Source organism: Bombyx mori, chromosome 9 (assembly GCF_030269925.1).
Source record: "Bombyx mori chromosome 9, ASM3026992v2".
Taxonomy (NCBI): Eukaryota; Metazoa; Arthropoda; class Insecta; order Lepidoptera; family Bombycidae; genus Bombyx; species Bombyx mori.
The window spans coordinates 10,907,586-10,929,443 of record NC_085115.1 but is presented as its reverse complement, the minus strand read 5'-3'; the positions used below and the strand labels follow the sequence as shown (position 1 = coordinate 10,929,443).

Below are 21,858 nucleotides of genomic sequence, written 5' to 3'. Positions count from 1 at the left end.
AAATATTTCGGAGCAAAAAGCGTGTCTGTTGTACGAAATGTGAAATAGAACGAAATAAATTCATAGTATTGCATAAAATTGAATGAAATTAAATGAGTACATAAGTATAAGACAACATCTAGGATGTCATCTAACAATAGGTGTTAGATGACATGAAGTGCAATAATCTCTCAGTTCAACAAACGCTTTTTTTTTTTTCCTACCTTAGCTGAGAGCCTTGAGAGGCTATTTCAGCGTAACCCTAACTTTGTAGGTGAGCTCACGGGGCTCAAACCTGATGACGTTGCTAACACGAACCCTAGCAAGAGCCGTGCTTCGCAGAATCTACCACCGGATCGGAAACGCGACCCACTGAGAAGATCCGGCGAGAAACTCAGTGGGCTGTGTCTGAGAGTTAATTTACTCGTCGAGCCCTTCGTCGCAAGCGACGGGTTCGACGAGAACGGTGACCGGTGCTTGAAGTACCTAAAAGCACCGTTAGTGGATCGGGAGGATCCGAGATGACGTGTTTTGGGCGACGTCGACTGCTTTCCATTCTGTCCGCAGGATCGGGAATGAGTCAACAAACGCAATTTACTGAGTTCTATAACTTATAGGAGACTACTAGACCAGAACAATGGGCATATTAACCCCTTTATCATGAGCGCCGCTAATTATAAATATCTGACCCAGGCGACGGGGCAGCGCAAAGCCGTCGTCGTCCGTTACTCCCGTTAGGCCTTTCAAGCACCGATCAGCGTCCTTATCGAACTCGTCAATTACTGATAATTACGACGGAGAGTGCGACGCAAATATTTTTATTAAACTAAACATACATTAGCCATTGTGAAGGTGGTTCGAGTAAAAAAAAAACTTAAATTACCTTAATTCATTTACTTCTATTTTAATAATATTTTATTTAAACAACGTTTAACTTAGTCTTATAACCTAGAGCCAATGATGTTATAGTAAAAAGACTTAACTTTTTACTATACCATTATTGCCTAGAGCTGTATTTTTTCTTCGCACAAATATAAAATTGTCTGTATTAAGGCACGATTGAATAGTTATAATTAACTAACTTATTAAGCTTTAAAATCACCATATATCAAAACTACATGCGCAATAATTAAGTTAACATAAATAGGTACATTTAGAAATATAATTATGTTTACTGTTTAATTTAAACAATCTGAAATCAGTGTAACATTACATTAATTTATTGTATGTAAGTTTATAAATATGACATTAGGTATGTAAAAAAATCCAGTTTTTGTAAAACCTACAATTATATATTTTTTGTTTAAAACAAAAACACGTATTATTTATAGTAACACTTTTATGATGAAATCTTTTTTAGTTACTTTTTAAGAACGTCGAATGTTCGATAAACTTTTCTATTCATACCTACCTAATTGTTTCTGGTTAAAGCCTCGAATAGCGAAATTATATTGTATAGAACATTAAAATTACGTAACTTATTTAAATACGTTTTCATCATTAATATTAAAAATACATCGATAGACCTCGATAAGACCTTGGCTACAGTGCCGATAAAATTTTCTTTTAGAATGATTCTCAGCATAACGAAACTACGAAGCTTCGAAGGGTTCTTAAAACTTGAAATATTTTAATTTCAATTGAAAGTTTTACCTGCATTCACCCGAAAAGTTAATCCAATTACTAACAAAAATAATCAAGTGTACCCAGGATTTAGTGAGCGTTTTAACTCATTCAGTATGAGAGTATTTTAATTAAGTTATATCATTAGTGGCACAATAGCAGCAAAGCGTGGTCATCTTTTATTATATCAATAATATAGCTATGTTTTACTGTATTTCACTTTATGGAAACCATATTGGTGAATGTTGATAAATTAATTAATTTTGTGTGCAAAGTACACAGTATATTTCAGTGTGCAGTCACAAAAATAAAAATGAAAGGTAGTTGTTATCTTGGCAGTAAAATTTACATGCATACGTTTATTGTTCACTGAAGTGTTTTGTCTACAATTAGTAAATTTAAAAAGATATTTTGCGTTACTTTTGTAAATAAAAGATCATTGCAAAAGTTTTCTAGACATAAAAGGTCATCATTTCATGATTTATGAAATTAATAGATAAATTTTTCTGCGAAAGTATTTATTATTATTTAGATATATACTAAACTAACATAAAGCTAAACTATTGAGCAAGTTGAACACAATTATCTCATTTAGTGTGCCTGAAAAGTAATTTAACCCAATGAAAAGAGCCATGCATTTCTTATAAAGACACACCCAGTTATGTGATTTTCAGAGCCCAGAGAGATCAAGTCATTGCCTCAATTGTTTAGTATAACGGCTACCCACCTTTCAAAGTGGAACGCATTACTGCTTCGCGACATAATAGGTTGGGGAAAAAGTTTCTTCGCATTTTAAAAAAAAAATTAAAATTTTTTTAAATATGGTTTATTTACGTTTAACTAAAGTATGTAGATACCATTTTGTTCGATAACTTTTTGCCATCTTATAGGTAGAGACATGATCCCATTGCTATAGAAATTTTGGGGCTTCCCAAATACCGACCTTTTTTGTGTACCCAGTTTTTTTTTCAAATGCACTAAAACTGTTTTGTGGTCAGTTACCAGTTCTTCAGCTACGTCGTAACTACTGATATGCCGATCTTGCTCCACTTTTTCAAAAATGGCATCCATTTTATATCCCTCCGCAAACGGGCGACGTGCATCTTTGACTTTTTTTTTTTATTACTTATATGGGTGGACGAGCTCACAGCCCACCTGGTGTTAAGTGCTTACTGGAGCCCATAGGCATCTACAACGTAAATTCGCCACCCACCTTGAGATAAGTTCTAAGGTCTCAGTATAGTTACAACGGCTGCCCCACCCTTCAAACCGAAACGCATTACTGCTTCACGGCAGAAATAGACGGGGTGGTGGTACCTACCTACCCGTGCAGACTCAAAAAGGGTCCTACCATCAGTGATTACGCAAATTATAATTTTGCGGGTTTGATTTTGACATCAACATTTCCGGATTGAAAACGTTAAAACCTAATTTGTGCTACTCTCGCAGACACTGCACTAGGACACACTAGGTCCATAAACATCGCAATTTTTTTTCGCGGCTTGTGTTGCATTTTTACCTTTTTTGTAGTAAAATTTTAAAATGTATCGAATTTCTTCATTAGACTCACTCAGCTTGACAGTACGAAAATTTCCTAATTTGAATTTGGAATTATCTTCTTTAAAATTTAAACTTTTAATGATACCAAAACCAGCCAGATACATATAGTATAGCCAAAGAGACTTTATTACAAGTTCATACATACTATAATGCGAAAAGACTTTTTCCCCCAACCTATTATATTGGTCGGACAGTGGTGCTAAGCATGTAGATTTACAATAAGCGCTACCAACAGTAATTGCGAAAATTTGCGAGTTTCTTTTTATTAAACGGTGTTATTCCTTCATCGTGGATCTCGATCGACCCGTCGGAGAGTTAAGTAGTTAAGAAGTATACCGGGCCTATTATACTTGACTAAAAAATACCATTATGTAAATTTAAACACCTAACATAATCACAATGAAAATAATAATGTATGTATAGGTATGTCGTTATTATCTTTAACTTTTAACGGGACATATCCTGTGGTGTAATAAATAATATTTTAGATTCGTTTCTTTCATTACCTTTTTAAGCTGATGGGCATACAGCTCATTTCATGGTAAGTAGTCACCGTCACTCATGGACATCATCAATGTAAGGGGTTACGTCTCTGCCCATATGATTGATTGATTTTTGTTTTTTTTTTTTAAGATATAGGTTTTATACGTGAATTCTAAAAAAAACATAGATAATTATCGTTACACGATTATATTAAAATTTCCTCACTACAACCACATAATAATTTCAAATATTACAAAATTGTCATTAAAATGTATACATAAAATTAAACTTACAATATCCGCTTGAGGAAATTTCAGGTATTATTTTGAACATTCCAACTAAAGATGTTCCTTCCAACGTAGAGCCGCCTATTCGTATTCCATTTCGAATGCAATACAAGGGCGAACGTGATAATACAATAACAATATTACTTCTCATGTGACCACACAGCAAATCCAATCATAAATTTTTTGTTTAAAAGATTTTAAAGAATAGAAATTGTGGGTTGAATTTTTTGCCCAAAACCAAAATTTTGTTTTTTAATAAATGACTAGATAATAAGACAATTCAAATACTCTCGTAGGATACGATTAATTTAAATAAAAAAAATGTATGTACCTAATTCTTTGTTAAATACAATTTTGTTGCAGACTTATTATATACATTAATGCTATAAACTTTAAATTAATATGTAAATTGTGATTATCATTGTATCTACATCTATAATAAAAAATATATATTTAAATATTTAACAATCACTAATAATCCAAATTTTTATAAGTGAATATAACAATTGGGTTCTCGGTTTTAAGAAAAACAGTTGTAAAACGGGTTTCAAGTCACGGGCTCACGTAAGTGCATTAACAGGTCAAAGTGTTAATAAATTTGCGATCAAAATAAATTCCATAGAATTTATTCAACGTATCTTCTTATAACTTCAGCCGCTTCTAACTCTCCCATATCTTCTAGGATGAATGCTAACGATTTCGATGATATTTCATTGTATTCCTGTAATGACATAAGTTTAATTGTAAATAATCGGCCGTGTATTTTCTTAGAATGAGGCCGCTTTATTTCTTCCTCTGAGTGTTGTAAAAAACAACCACTATAGAGCAGGTGGACTATGATATCGTTTACCCTACACAATATATATATACATTTTTTTATCGAAGATTAGATTATGTATGTCGCCCTTTATTTTACATATAATATAGTGATTCCGACTTCGAACTGTCAAACTATTTGGCAGATGTGATTTTTTTTATTAAGAGACTTAGACGTTACCATGACGTATGCACTAACAATACGTTTGCACGCGACGAAAATGTAAAGTATTTTCTTCTTCTTCTTCTTAGTCGCATACTTCATTGCTGAAGGTCGTGTCCCTGAAAGGCCTTCGCGGCTCTTTGTATGATTAGCTTCCATTTCGTTCGATTTTCGGCTTCTCTCAGGGCGGTCGTAACAGAAATTCCGGTGAGCGCGTTTACCTGATCTGACCAACGGTTTAGCGGCCGGCCGGGTGGTCTTTTCCCTTCTACTTGGTGTACTGGTGGTAGGACCTCTTTTGAGTATGCACGGGTAGATATCAATACCCCGCCTATTTCTGCCGTGAATCAGTAATAAGTTTCGGTTTGAAGGGTGGGGCAACCGTTGTAACTATACTGAGACCTTAGAACTTATATCTCAAGGTGGGTGGCGCATTTACCTTGTAGATGTCTATGGGCTCCAGTAACCACTTAACACCAGGTATGCTGTGAGATCGTCCACCCATCTAAACAATAAAAAATAAAAATATCTTGCCCTAAGGTCTCAATAGTATTGTAATACAGCTGCTTACGAATGACTTGTGGAGAGGATAGTGTGAAGTTAGTACCTTGAGATGCAGCAGCAGCGTGTGCGTGGGGCTGGGCTGCGCGCAGTACAGGGAGAGCAGCGAGTCGAGACGCAGCCTGCCCGCTAGCTCCTGCCAGCTGCCCGACCGGTCCAGCAGCGAGCTCACCTCGCCCAAGTACTGACCCATGCCGTCTAGTGCCGTGCTGCCACTTGTTTCCTCCTGAACGAATTTATATATTTATTTATTTACTAGCTGACCTGGCAGACTTCGTAGTGCCTCAATCGATAAACCAAAGACCTAAACTTTTGTATAAAATAAAATTAAAACAAACAAAAGAAATCCGTCCGATGGGGAACACATCGAAGAAAAAACAAAATAGTTACTTTTATTTAATTCCGAGCATTTTCATATTTAGCTTTTAAACCTTCTCTGAACTTCCACAAATAATTCAAGACCAAAATTAGCCAAATCGGTCCAGACGTTCTCGAGTTTTAGCGAGACTAACGAACAGCAATTCATTTTATATTAAGTATAAGATTTAGACACACCAAAAGCAATACACTAGGAGTGGGTAATATCGGTTTTGCCGCGTATCGAATCGTATCTATATATCGAGGATCAATATCGGATATTGAATCTATATATTTTCTGAATCTATATATTGATGGATGCTAGTAGATTTTCTCGATTCATGATATTTGAGATTTGAAACGATACGCTGATATAATATCGTAGTAGGTATCGATTTAAGTCAACGTTATACGGTTGGTTTTCTGATATCAATTTATAATATGATCTTAAAGTAATAAAAAGAACATGAAAATAAAAATATCAAAAAAACTTTCCTTCATGCTTTTACCAGGCTTAGGACTGGCTACATTATTTTCAGTTTTTAGTATTTTGTGTCTTAATTTAAAATTACAAAATATACCAAAAGAGTGTAGATTTCAAAAGTTTAATACAAACACAAGAAATAAACTCAATTATTTGGATTCAACTAAAAATAGAAAAATGTCTACTTTAAAAATCAAACACAAAAAACTTTTAAGTATTTATAAACACTTGTCCAAAAATTCTAGTTCAAGGTCAAAGCGCGTGAAATTAAATTCAACGATGCAAATAGGCTATACTGCATTCAAGTTAGGGTCGAAAGTTGAAACTTCTTTCCTTAATTGTATCCTACTGATACGCTAAGAATAATCTACAGACATATGGACTTAAATATAAGGTTTACAATTGTATGGATAATGCCTGTTTCTGTTTCATTCATCACATGATATCCCTATCGTGCGCTCACTCACTCTGGCCGATTCGATACGAACCAAACGAATATTGCTGATATTAACGAATCGGTATGATATGCCGTTGCGCATCACATCGAGCAATATCGTGTATCGGCTGATATCGAAATATAGATTTCGATTCACGAATCGGTCCGATATGGCGATGCGCATCACATCGAGCAATATCGTGTATCGGCTGATATCGATATATAGATTTCGTGCGGGGCGATATCGGATTCAACGATATTGCTGCGATATATAGATATTGAATCTATATACGATTTATATCACCCACTCCTACAATACACACAAAACATTTAAGCTTAAAATTAACATGTATCAAATTAAGTACTGATACAGTAGGCGCACGAGTTCATGTTCATCCTGAGGAATGCGGTAGTGCTGTGACCTAGTTAATTATGGTAATGTCGATAATAACTACCGATTTAGTCAACAGCTGTCAATTTGGTTTAATGTAACTAAGTCATTTTGCAAATTATAAAATAAATGTGATAAGTAATTCCTTATTTATTTCTAATAGAGAAATGTTAGCAGTACGACATAAAAAAAATATTGAAAAGAACATGAAAACAAGAGTTAACTACATAACATTCTCTCATCAATTATAAACAAAGCAACTTGGATACTCAAAGAAATCGTTCAAAAAGAGGAAAAAATACTCCCGAGCGTAGTTTTACTAAATTAACGAGAGCAAAATATATTTAAATAGAAGACGATGATGACATTGGAGGCGTGGCCTAAGTGACGTCAACGATGGTGTGCTGTCCGGAAGGCGCGTGGCGTGATGTTGGAGCGCGTAGCGTGATGTTGGAGCTCGTGGCGTGATGTTGGGGCGCGTTGGCACAAGGTATCGCTCTCTTTTTGCTCGCGGCAGTCGGGACGGATTTACGTTCACATCGTTGCACAATTATTGTATTTTATTATTGTCAAAGTTATCTGATTTTATTGTGTTAAAACTAGTTAATTTACATTGTTGGTTACAATAAAAGTGATTTCTACCTAGGCTATTTCGTTGATTTTTAATAGTAAAATTAGGGTTCTTCTAAAAATATATTTTTTAATCAATGAATAAAAATAGGTCTTAATTTAATCACTTACGCCTTCATCAGCTGAATCGTAATCGTCCTCGGGTTCAGACTTGATCTCGTCATCAGGTTCAGACTTGATTTCGTCATCGAGTTCAGATTTCACACTATTATTCTCGAAGCCGTCTTCGAAGGCGATAGCTTCCAAGAGAAGGGCTCTTAGTTCAGGTTTATCGGCAGACATTTTCCAGGCAGATTCTTTCTGAGCGCCGTGAAAGTTAGGATCGGCCTGTGAATAAAAAAAAAGGTTTTATATTCGCTATAGGAATGCCCACAAGTGAAATCAGAGACAGGAGGTCAAGTATCAAAGGACAATGCCCATTTTCTATGGGCGTTAGGGCCCCTAAAAAAAGTTGTCGTGTTATGATGGTTTTAAATTAATTTGATAGACAAAGGAATATCGTTTCATATTCAGAAAACGATTTTTATATTCTCACCCAGGTTTAAGGGAATTCTGTTTTTTTCTGCAGCTAATATGAAGGTTATGTACCTATAGGTACCTGTTTTCTTCGAAATCAATAATCGCTCTCATAATTTAATCTCATAGTTACAATGTTAAATAAGTTAATTGTGCTTAATGTTGCTAGAAATAAGCCCTATACATTTTAATATTATATCCTCATAATAATAATAAAATGACAGTGGTTTCTGAGAATGGACTTCATTGACCCTTCTTTCGGTAGAAAGTAAACGTCTTTGTACCTACACTGTTGATATTATAAAACTAGATAAAGGTTTGAGTAGCAGCCATATACAGCAGTCTATAGCATGTGAGATCACCACTTTGCTTTCAAGGGGTTGATTACATTATCGATAGTTGTGTCTGAAACGGAGCACTAATTATGTGACACTTTATATAGATATATATACTTACAATTGTTATGTGTATGAAAGTTGTAAGTCATTCTGACAATACTATAAATAGCTGTACCTGTCCGCTTCGTTGGGCATTTAAAATTAACATTATTAGATCTCACCCCCACAAAGATTCTCATCATTAACGCCCCCGAAACTGGTGTAGGGAGTCCAACACTCATATAAATACTAGCCTATCCATTAAGTACATGTATTTTCTATATGGACACCAAGATTCAAGTCAATCGGATACACGGTTCAGTAATTATAACGGATCATCCGTAAAAACCACTGTAGACTTATATATTAGTATAGATAAAATAAAACAACAATCAATTGCAAAAAACATTTACTCTTCATAAAATAGGTCATTTAGTGACAATGCTGGGGCGCTTATATCAGTAAAACGTCCCCAGCTTAAATACCATAATACGGTCATCGTATGAGCGCAGCACCCTACTGTACGATTTCCCACTAAGCAAGTACACTGTACAGTAATAAGCAATGACGCTCTCTAAAGAGTTTGCCCTTTCTTGCTCTCTAGCTATCAACAGATAAGTATAGTAAGTCCTATTGTTTACGTGTCGTGACTTTATTCTTGCCCTAAGTAAATATTTATTTTGTCCCAATATTAAGGGCAAATCTTCTATTATTTCATTGCTTATTTCTATACAATAGGCACTGTTTGCTCGCACATGCTCCCCATAATAGGACCTCGCCTGCTTAAGTTGGTATGATCCTAATGCAAATCTTCTCAAATCATTTAATGTTAGTCTTGGAAAACTATCCAAATCGGGAGGAAGCACTGCTGTTAATTCTTTAGAAAATCGTACGTCTTCTATTTATATATTCCCGTTGAATAAATCCCGATAGATAATTTACTGTATTTAATCTAGTCTGAGCAATATTAACATATTCTTCAACATTAGACCTATTTTCAATTGTGGGATGGAGTTTATTTAAAAGGGAACATGCTATCTTAAAATCAACCATAAGGTGACTTGATGCTCTATTAAAATACTCTTGCCGAAATAATTTAAAATCTTTTTTAATTCTTCCGTTCACAACCTCTACCACCCAACGACACATTGTTACACATCTAGACTCATTAGCCTGCTGAGTAGTTAATTGATGTTCATTATCTAATAATGATGTAAGCATATGAGTTTTATAGCCATAGTTTTGTAATTCAGGGGCCCTACCATGAAGTCTTAGAGCAGGTCAACTTAGGCCGAAATTTGACCTGTCCTGCTATTTCGTACCATGAACGCGTTAAAAAACTAGCCAGCGAGCGACCCCATGACCCAACCCGGTCAGAGGCCACGTGACTACATTTCAACATGCTGACGGGCTCTAAGCGTACCATGAACTCATTTTTGACATTAGAACAGTCGATAATTCGATCGATCAAGGCAAGTCTTGTTAAAGGACAAACCCGAAATCCATACAAACTTGGGCCTGGCGTTACAGTGCTAGAATTTGGGCATAAGTTACAATACCTAAGAAGGTTTCATGAGCCCAATTTTCAGGTCTCCCAGCAATGGCCAAATTGGTAAAATCAGACAATGTTTACATTTTAGGTTATGTTTATTGTTCGAGATATTTTAATAAAAACGATATTTTTGAGGCTGTTTCCTACTAAAGATGAGTAATTTTTTACGAAACCTGTTGCAGCAACAGGTTGCTTTAAAATAAAAATGGAACCTGTTACGAGAAATCGCGCGTTAGGTTGTTTACGAAAACGAACGAAAGCCAAAAATTACAAACAACGTAATGCGAAACGCGCTGCGCACGAAATGATTTTTTTAAGGGATTTTATGACCTGGTAACTAAGACCCGTAGGTCAGTCTTATTTTAATTTTAATGAAAACTTTTTTATATGAAAAACTATATTTAACTGATAACTTTTTTATATAAAATATAAATCATTACGTGCTCCCATAATATTATCTCATCACATTTCATTTCATTTTATTTCATGCCTTTTTTATTTTTATTTTTTATTGCTTAGATACCCATCGACGAGCTCACAGCCCACCTGATGTTAAGTGGTTACTGGAGCTCATAGACATGTACGACGTAAATGCGCCACCCACCTTGAGATATAAGTTCTAAGGTCTCAGTATAGTTACAACGGCTGCCCCGCCCTTCAAACTGAAACGCATTACTGCTTCACGGCAAAATCCAAAATATCTTCAGTTGGCAACATTAAAGATAACATAACACGATTTGATACATTTGTGTTTTTCCATGGCATAGTCACATTAATATAAAAATGCAAAACTACCCTTTCATGCTATATTTAATGTTGTCGGTTGTAGATATTTTGAATTGTCGCCATTGTAAGTAGTTGTGTCACGATTCGATGGCCATACTCTATTTACATTGATTAAAATACCTATAAAAACAGTCATTTATCCTTAAGCAAAAGAGTATTAATTATTTTTTACACTTGATTTCCACTAAATCGATCCTATTTTATGGATGTTCTAATCCTAATCCGCACGTTTGTGGAGCTAGTTACGTATATTGAAATAAGTGTTGCAGATGTTTACAAAGATTGTTTAAAACAAAAAATTGAATTCAACTTATTTTCTACACTTGGCCATTGTCAATGAAGCTAAGATTTTAATAGGTTAATCAAGCAAAATAGACGAATTTTTTGGTACATATCCCATTCGTGTAACGCTTAGGCCCAAAATGGGGTTTCTCCTTTGCAGTTACGAAAACGTAACTCTTTTTGACCTGCTTTATTTTTTATATGTTTATAAACGCGAGTATTTATAAAACTGCGACTAAACGTTGGTGTAAAAAAAAAATTCAGTGAATTGTGTTGTATTTTTTTATCACACATTAAACAGTTTTATTTATTTAGATGTATGATTTTAAGATTGCTTAGTGGATATAAGAAATTAACTCTTTTCATTTTACTTAATACCAAAGTTCTATCTAAAAACAGTTTTAGTCAGATAAAAGGTAACTAAAATCTTAGCTTTACAATGTTTACAATACATAGAACTTCAATTATTTTGAATTCTGTCTAATTTGTAAAACATAGCTCACTATAACTAATTAATATCTCTTATATTTTAGATTTTTTGGGAAACCAGGATACTCAGATGTCAGAGGGTGTACTGATAGTGCACATGGAACAATCAAAAGATCAATGCTACATAAAGAACATTTATCCCTACTATAGAAAACAATATTGCAATAATTGGTATTAAAATCTTTATTCAAATATGTACTTTCTACTTACATATATGATATTAAGTTATTTTATAAATGATAAAACTTGTTATAAAATTTAATAATAAAAAATGGTAATGCACATCTATTTGTTTATTAACATTACATGTTAATACTACCTATAGTAGAATTATTTTGTCCGTCAGTTTGGGTCATAAAAAATCGGAGAGATGCAGCGAGTATTTCGCTCTTCCACTCACGAGCCTTATGGACGGGCAGAGTGATGCGCATTATTGTTGTCGATAAGCGTTATCGATAGTGTATTTAGTTTTGTCATTTTGTGGGTTACTGATAAAAATGAAAGAAAAAATCACTAATCGAACACATACACCACATATCACCGCAACAAGTTAACGAGAGCGGCAGAAATTAACACTTTGTAACTTTTCGGGATATATTCTCATTTCAGTAAAACAATTTAACACATTGTTGATAAAAACACGTGCTTGTGCTGGTATATTTTGGTACAAAACAAAGGAGTAGCCATTGTGTCACAAAAAAAATTCAGAGAGCGAATGCACAAAATTACATTTCTTTTCGACATAATATTATGTACTATAATTTGCAGGTAGGTACAACAAATGACTCATAACATAACAATGTCTCACCACCCTTCGTATACCACCTCGCCGCCGTGTGCCTGCCTTCGATAACTCATTTGTCTTTATCGATAATGGCGTTGCGCCCGCGCAACATGCTCACGCCCTAGCCGGGCTATGTTTTATGACCGAAACCGCACGGACAAAATAATTCTACTATAGTTGGAAAATATGCAAGTAGTAAAAGTACTTCAATGAAAATATTGTTAAATCATTCATTAACAACACAGAATTCTCAGAGTATGTGTTTAGTATGTTTTTTTTTTAGATTTGTAATTCTGATATGAAGATATTTAGTGAGTAAATACTTAAAAGCAGGATGGCAACCGAGGACATATTGTAAGAAGACCAACTATAACCATCCCCTCCCAACACTGAAGATTGATCAACAACCCAACATTAACGGACTGCTAGAAGTTCCCAAATATTGTACTGTAACAAGGTTTTACTAGAAGATGACAACTTATTGATCATGTGCACAATAAACAGCGTTTATCCTGAAATTTTTTGCTTCTACTTGCTTTTGAAGTCTTTGTTCACACAGTATTCATGGTGAATATCAAAATCAAAATATTGCATTGATTTTAGGAAAATATTTAGAATAATTTGCTTTTTGCAGTTATATCGGTAACTTCTACATCATATGGCTTTACTTGATTACCAGTCTTCTCAAATTATTGATCAATTTATTTTCATCGACATTAATCAGGACTGTTTTTCATATATTCCTCCAGCTGTTTTCATTTTGATGTTTTAATAATTGCACCTTTTGAATTTCACATTTCGGTCTATCAGATACTGAAAATGATAACATAATTATTATCTTTGATTTTACGTACTATACAATATCATCAAATAATTGTAGTTAATAAAACTTACATTCATCTAATCTTTGGGATCTTTTTGGGGATCTCCAATAACTTAGTCATTTTCTACGGTAGAATTCGCGTGGTTGAACTCTTTATGATACATTGTTATAATATTCTTGAGAATTTAAAAAAATCCGAACCATTTCCAATTGATCAAACAAAATTCTTCAAATTATAGACGTTGTTACTTTTTTTACTAAAACATAGTTTAGTAAGACTGCCACAAAGCGAATGGTTATTCAAATTCAAGGTGGTTAAATGATTTTTGATTAATTTAACAAAACATATTTCCACTTATAAGTCAATGTATTCTAGAAACAACAACCCTTCAAATTCGTTCAATTAACCAAAGTGATTTGCAAGTTCAGAAAAGAGCATCAACCACAAGTTTTTTTGTTACATGTTATTGTGCATTATAAGGCTTTAATATTAGAAAATCATGTATTTTTCTTTAAAATTATATCAATTAACACTAGGATAAGATTAGAGTATTTCAAATGATTTTATTGTTAGTTTGTTAAAAACCGAAAAACCGATACAACTTTAAAAATATTTAATTTTGGAATGATCTTTTGCTTCCAAATTCAGCAAACGGGACAGAGACAATGAAGCAGGGTCAGCTATATGTCCGGCAAAGTGACTTCATGGTACGAATTGAAAACCTGTTAGGTTCGACAAAAAGTTGAACTGCTCGGAACTTGGCAGTTTTCTATACAGTTCATGGTTGGGCCCCAGTTCTAAATTTGACTAAAAATATACTGAGAGCTACAGAAGGATTTGGAAAATCATTGTATAAGAGTTAAATTGCTCTGCACTAAGTCCCAACCAATAATGGCATAAGTGTGAATATATCGAGCTAATATCATTAAAGTCCACATTTCTCTCAGCAGCTTTTTCAAGTTTTGTAAATATGTCATCAACTTGAGTACCAGTAAAGTCTGAGTATGGAGTTTGCCCAAGTATTTGCGGTACAAATGATATGTACATATTCTAGCACTAATTCCAGGTACTAACAGACGGTCTATGTTCTCGCACCCAATAAACAAGCAATGTTGTGAGCTTGCAGAAACCCGTTTATATTTTAGAGAGTTTATTTTAGTTTGTATTGGCCACGAATGTCGTACTTGAGGTGCCTGAACTGGTAGTGGAGGTGGTTGAGGAATCACAGCATCTTCAATGCTGCCAGATTCCACTGACTCCAAGACAGGTCTATCAATGTCATGTCGTCCTTGTCTACACACATCTCTTGTTGCAGCCTCCCAACAAGCCCTACAAACTCGCTCCAAACGTATGATCTAAAACATGGAAGATTAATAATTATTTTTACTGACAAAAGTTATTAATTTGCCAAGTTAATAATACATACTTGATGAGCAGGAGTCCATCTTAAAATATAATGCCTTTGAAGACAGTCTTGCGAAACTGTGCGAGTTCTGCGATTAGCAATTGACATGCCACATCCAAAACATATGTTTAGATGTCCAAGAGCAGGGGATATATTTACTTGAGAAGAAACTGTGTTTGTTATTACTCGCTCTTGCAATAATACAAAGCATTCATTACATAGAATGTCATCAGGGGATACCTTAAAAAGAAAATATAGAATGACTTTGCCTCTACACAAGCATTAGCTAGTTTTCACAGTACACATTCAGATAATGAATTGAGAATTATTATGAATCATGTTTTTATAAACACACGGTCACACCCAATAATTTGTAATGCATATCAAGAATGTTAAAGTCAGAATGTTTTACAGAACATATAAACTTACGGGTGTAGGCGTTATCCAGGTTTGTAAAAGGTTCAGCATTTGTTCGTCTAATTCGGCAATAGGTCTTCTACGAAGAGTAGGTGCCAAACGCAGCGAACAATTCGCACATCGGCGAGAGAGAGGGTGGTTTAGCCGAGCTCGACCAGGTGTAGACATTTTTCAAGTTAACACTAATTATTATGAATGCAAACACTCACTTAATTTTAAAACAAAAGTCAATACGCTCACACTGCTTACAATACACAAATTCGCTCGAGGAACGGAGACGCTCAACTCGATAGAATAAATATCGTAACGTATCAGAAGTAGAAGTAAATACGGAGGAATATAAACTCAACTCGACGTAAAAACAACAGCATGAAATGAAAATCCGGAGCCGGCAACGATATACCGTAAAATGGGGCGATTAGGGACAAATTCCAACTTTATGAGCAATTTTAAGGTAGTTGTTGGTGTATATAATGCTATATCAGGATCAAAATGATTGAGTCTTGGGGGCATCTTTGTTGTCTAATTTAAAATTAAGCAACTAGCATTCCAGCATACCCGAAATTGCGGTTAATTGGGACGAAATGAGAAATTTGCTAGGGTTGGCACTACTTTTATTTTTATATATAGTTTTAATTTATTTATTTATTTAATTGCACCAACAAAGTGATCATCAATAAAAAAAATTGAAAAACTGACAAAAGTACATGGCAGACCTCAATTATAGGTGCAATCGACAGTGCTGATATTTCTATCTGGGTTAAGAGATTAGGTGTGTCGGTTATTCCATGGATTAATCAGATGACAGACTATACTGAGACCTTAGAACTTATATCTCAAGGTGGGTGGCGCATTTACGTTGTAGATGTCTATGGGCTCCAGTAACCACTTAACACCAGGTGGGCTGTGAGCTCGTCCACACATCTAAGCAATAAAAAAAAAAGGATTTTTTTTTTTTGTAAAACAATGCCGTGGTGAAAGAAATGTTAATACATAAACTAAACAACGTGAAAAAAAAGGCATAGTTTTTCAAGTACAAATACTTTTGACACAAAGTTGGCCCACTTTTGGGCATTTGTCCTTTAACTTTGAAAGTTGCTCTTTTTTTTCCTAACTATGCTGATGGCCTTAAGGGGCTATATCAGCTTCTCCTTGATGTGTAGGTGAGCTCTCGGGGCTCAAACCGGGTGTGTTGCTAACACTGGCCCTAGCAAGAGTAGTGCTTCGCAAAATCTACCACCGGATCGGAAACGCGACCCAATGAGAAGATCCGGCGAGAAACACAGTATCATAATGTATGCAAGCTATTTTACTATCTTTATGCACAACTTAGATCGTTATAACAGGTTGAAGGTAAATATCTTTTGCATGTCAAATATAAAACAATCAAACTTGAGTATAAAAAAGTACGTAAAACTTCTTTCTTATTTTCTTCCTATCTTACGTCAGAAGTCTCACTTCTGCCACATGTAGAGCGACTTCTGACATTCAATTTCATTTCATAAATTCCATTCAATGATAGTTCTACTCACCTTTTTCGCAAGTAATAGTTTGACGATCTCCACGGAGTTCTGTCTTAAGGGCCCGCCACAAACAATCTGTAGTGCTGTGTTGCCTGATTCATCGGTTGCATCTATTTCTTTCTGTAAAAATAGTAGAACATTAATGATCGTTGCCAAAATTATACGACACTAAAAACTTTTATTGATCTGTCATATTAATTTGAATGTCTCTTTTAATTTACACTTTATTTTACATTAGTCGATGGATAATAAGTCATTTTATTTGTGGTAGACAACTATAGGATGTTTTAAGCCTGCGCGAGCAGGTACCTACCTCCGTCTTACCCATATAAGCAATCACGACTATCGGTTTGAAGGAGACTCACACCGTTTTCAACGTTGCTGATTACTGCGGCTACCAGTTATCATTGCTGGCTTTTTTCTTTTGTTTTGATTTTTTTATCAATTTCTTATATTCACTGCACGATTATGATCGCACGTTATAATAATTACGGTTATAAAGTCAAGTTTTAACCCTTTTCTGCTGAGCTTATTTTTACGTATTTTGCAGATATTGCAAACGGATTTTTAAAATGAAATACCTTATAAAAAACAAAAGTCAAAGCTAAAATTACAGCAAGATAATTTTATTAATGTTATTAACTTATTAAAAAAGTTACAGATCGATACCTAATAACTATAACGAACCTGTGACATAGTCGATATTCCGACGCCTGCCACTTTATATGCTTTAATAGAGTCGATTTACCGACGGTTCGCGCTCTAAAGGTTAATATTCCGTAACTGCGTGCGTGTTCTAGTTACTATTTTTTTTCCTATCTATTCGTTGGTAGCCTAAGGGGTTATTCCAGCTGCGCTATATTTTTACTGGTGGTAGGACCTCTTGTGAGTCCGCACGGGTAGGTAACACCACCCGCTTATCTCTGCCGTGAAGCAGGAATGCATTTCGGTTTGAAGGGTGGGGGGTAGCCGTTGTAACTATAATGAGACCGTAGAACTTATATCTCCAGATGGGTGGCGGCATTTACGTTGTAGATGTCTTTGGGCTCCAGTAGCCACTATAACACCAGGTGGGCTGTGGGCTCGTCCACGCTTCTAAGCAATAAAAAAAAAGGATTGTGTGGTTTTATGAAACCATGGTAAAAGTGAAACTTTTTTTCACATTATAGACATTTAACTCTGACAAACACAAACAAAATAGCGTGGAGCACTGGCACAAATGAGTAATAGTCTATACACTACACGGTCAGCTGCTGCGAGCTATAGGCGCCGCCTATAGTTCGCAGCCTATTGGCCTTGGCTGCTCTGACGAGCGCCTTTCACCTTGCCCCTACTCCGCGGCCGGCCGTCACGCGACATGCAAGTCACAGACGATGTAATAATTAAAGTTTCACTTTAAAAAGTTTCATTTTAATAATAGAATACGCCCGGGCGGGTCGTGTTCTAGTGCAGATGGTGTTGGAAAACAATATCTAACCGAGGGTATGTAGTCCAGCAGGGCGGCGACAAGCGCGAGGCGACTGTCGTAGGCGGCCAGGTGGAGCGGCGTGCGGCCGTGCATGTCACGCACGCGGTGGTCGGCGCCGCTCTCCAGTAGATGGCGCGCGTTCTGTCCCGTCCTCGCCAAGTGCAGAGGCGCTTGTTTTTCTGGAAAAAAATACGATTTAATTTTTCGTAAAGTAGATTGGGAGGAATATGGACTAGAAGTAGAGTAGAGACAAATCTGGGAAGACACAATACTTTTGTCGGATTTTTAGAGATTGAAATCTGTTGAACTGAAAATTACTTTTATTTCGTGTTTAAGAATATTAAATATATTACTTTAGTTTAGTCATCAAAGTTTTGTAACTCATTAGATATGATAAAAAGTTAATTACCTAAAGTTGGGAAACTAACTAACAACTAAATAGCGCCACCCCTATCGAAAAACTATTGTCCCCATACGTAGCCCGATTCACCCAACGCCTGGGTGAATAGAGATAAGTGATTTTTGCAACTTTTCGTGATTATTCTTTAGTAAACTGTATCTAAATGCATTATAAATAAAAAAATTAAACTACCGGAACCATTATGATCTCCGTTTTATTCCTATAACAAAAAAAACGATAAATATCAATGTCGAACTTAAAAAATGTCCCGATAAAATGGGGGACCATTTTATGGTACCTATATTAGTAATTTCGAGGAGTTATCCTAGCTTCACCGAACGTATAGGCGAGCTCACATAGCTCAACCTGACGACTTGCCAACACTAGCCCTAGCGATAGCAGTGCTTCGCACAATCTATCATCGGATCGGAATCATGACACACTGAGGAGATCCGACTTTTTCGATCTAAGTTTTTTTTAAAGCCACATTCAACAATGCGCTGTACCGCCGCTTTTATGACATAAGATAAAAATCTAAGGACACACTAAAGCTATAGTCCAGTCGCGGAGCAGGAAGAACTTTGTACAATGACCTCTTTACCTACTAACAGTGGTCACAAACGTTTTTGTATTAAATGCGTTTTACATAAAATGTTTGAAGGAGAAACAATTTATTATATATAGTTATTATATAGTTATTATAATAAATTATTTATTTAGATTTTATACTATAACAATTATAAAACTCGAGTTACAATTACTAACTCGGCAGAAATAAAAAAATGAAAATCCAAAAATTAGAATCCGATTCCTCTGTATCGGAGTTACTGCTTTCCGACGACGTTTCGCCTGTCACATTTATTACAAAAGAATCAACAGTCTTGTCTACATTATCATTATAACAAGGTAACAAATAACAACAAACTAAGAATAGACAACTGAGATAACGGTGTTCGAAAACTGAGCGATCACTAACGCATCCCAAGATGGAATGTCTTTCGTTCGTTATTTAAAAATTATGTCAAACAAGCCAAGGAATTTTTGTCGTGACTCAAGAGGCCAACATGGAAACAAGAACAAACCTTACAGTCTCAGGTATAAGGTTTACAATCCCTGAGGACGACGGTCATTGCATTTGTGCGAGCGAGACTCATTATATTTACGCGGGAGTGACAAAGACAGGTAATAACGGGTTAACGTACGAAATTCTTCCTGCTCCGCCACTGGACTATAACAATATTATGATAATAATTATATATGGACCGTTTATTTTGAAAGTGGTGTAAGTCCTTTAATTTTCTCGAAAATGGACTTACACCACTTTCAAAATAAACGGTCCATATATAGTAGCGGTTAAGTGTTCATTATTAACGCCTCGTCAGTCGATGGGGTAGCGGCCTGCTGTAACCACGGGATCCAGCTACGATACCCCTTTGCACAAGATGTTTGTTTTCATATACATCACATAATACAGGAATGAATTCCATATTAAATTATATATAATATATTTCAATATTTTTTCGAGAAGCTGAGGACCGGACGAGGTGGTAACAGCTCACGAGACAGGCCACGGTCAAGTTTCAGGGACACGACCTTCAGCAATGAAGAAAGCGACAAAGAAGAAGAATTTTTTACATTGAGATCCAATATTTTAAAAAAAACGACCTGTATTTAACGACACACTGTGACGACGCATGTTAAGACACGAACTAAATACTTTTTTTTTATTAAATCTATATTACCGTAATTATAAGTGTTCAAGTCGAACGGTATGTTATGCTTCTTGACTGCGGCTAGTAGCGGCTCCAAGCACTTGTGACTTTTGGCCGCGTAGTGGAACGCGGTGTCGCCGGCTACATCTTGCAAACTCACGCTGCTTCCTGTAATTTCGAAGTAAATTAAGTATTCTGTTGGAAAAATTAGCACATGACTGCGGTAATAGAGCAAGCATAGTAGCATCGCTCGATATAACAATACAGCTCCATACGGACCTCTTGTTTCTTAGGCTACGACGACGGCTGGTTTTCAAAAAACGGCCGTCTGGTGTAGTGGTAAGTGACATGGTCACTACACAAGGGGGTCGCGGGTTCGAATCCCGCCAAGGGAAGATATTTGTATGAAAAATATAAATGTCTTTCCAGGGTTATGGGTGTATATTAAATATATGTATGTGTATAATAAAAATATTATATTTATTTCCGTTATCTGGTCCTTGTAACACAAGTTCTTTACGAACTTAGCACGGGACCAGTTAACGTGGCGTGATTGTTAGTAAATATATTTATATTTATAAAAAAAAAAAAAAATGAATGAGCTTTTTTACTGGTGATAGGACGTACGGGTAGCAGTAGCCTATTTCTGCCGTGAAGCCGTAATGCGTTACGGTTCGAAGGGTAGGGCAGCCGTTGTACTGTTCAAACTGAGATCTCAGAACTCATGTCTCAAGGTAGGTGGCGGCATGTACGTAGTATGGGTATATCTATGGGCTCTGATAAATACTTAACACCAGGTGGGTCGTGAGATCATCCACTTACATAAGCAATAAATAAAAAAGAACAAAAATAATACTTATCCTGTGGTGATGTCTCCATAAATATACCACAAAGTTTAAATTTATGTTATCCTGATCGAAATATTAGGAAGAAGTATGTAAGTCAAATTAATGTACTGACATCGATCCTTAATGCGAGTGCAAATTTTCAAGTTAATCAACCGTCTTGAAAGTGACGAAAATTACTGTGAAGTATTTTGCGTTACATAGATAGAAGAAGCTAACAAAAGCGCATTTACACACCTTTTGATACTAGTAATGTCACGTAATGGGACAAGTCATTAGCTATGGCGGTATGCAGTAACGTCTGTAGTTTCAAATTCCTGTAGTCCAAGAGGTGGGTCATTTTAACGCTGTCAATTATCGTCACCATGTTCGCTATGCTGGATTGATTGCTGCACAGTATCATGTGGAGGTACCTAAAATGGAACGCAACATTCGTTTAATGTAATGAGAATGATTCAAAAAAAAACAAATCACATATCTCTCTCTCTCTCTCTTTCTTTCTCTCTCTCTCTCTCTCTTTCTTTCTCTCTTTGTCTCTCTCTCTCTCCCCGTCTATTTCTTTCTCTCTCTCCCCCTCTCTTTCTTTCTCTCTCTCCCCCTCTCTTTCTTTGTCTCTCTCTCTCTCTCTCACACACATAACAGAATTAAGGTGGAGTATGACTTTGAGTTTCTTTCAACGGTCGCACACAATCCAGAATATTACAGAAC

The 21,858-nt window shown here is 35.6% G+C and overlaps 1 protein-coding gene and 1 long non-coding RNA gene across 4 annotated transcripts in view; one reads left to right on the top strand and one right to left on the bottom strand.

Moving 5' to 3' along the window:
• Rel (relish) overlaps positions 1-21,858 on the bottom strand; it is a 52,055-nt gene that overhangs the window by 5,024 nt on the left and 25,173 nt on the right. The window contains exons 16-22 of one of the 3 annotated variants that reach the window (XM_038012673.2): positions 21,388-21,563; positions 20,336-20,473; positions 18,203-18,372; positions 16,735-16,845; positions 7,882-8,097; positions 5,519-5,698; positions 859-4,653 (exon numbers count right to left, since the gene is read on the bottom strand). In XM_038012673.2, the coding sequence (XP_037868601.1) occupies positions 4,558-4,653; positions 5,519-5,698; positions 7,882-8,097; positions 16,735-16,845; positions 18,203-18,372; positions 20,336-20,473; positions 21,388-21,563 (1,087 nt within the window). In that variant the 3' untranslated portion in view covers positions 859-4,557. 3 annotated transcript variants of the gene reach the window in all.
• LOC105842332 (uncharacterized) lies at positions 6,504-13,074 on the top strand. The gene is made up of 3 exons (XR_001140015.4): positions 6,504-7,630; positions 11,817-11,943; positions 12,840-13,074. It is a non-coding gene; the product is annotated as an uncharacterized LOC105842332 (long non-coding RNA).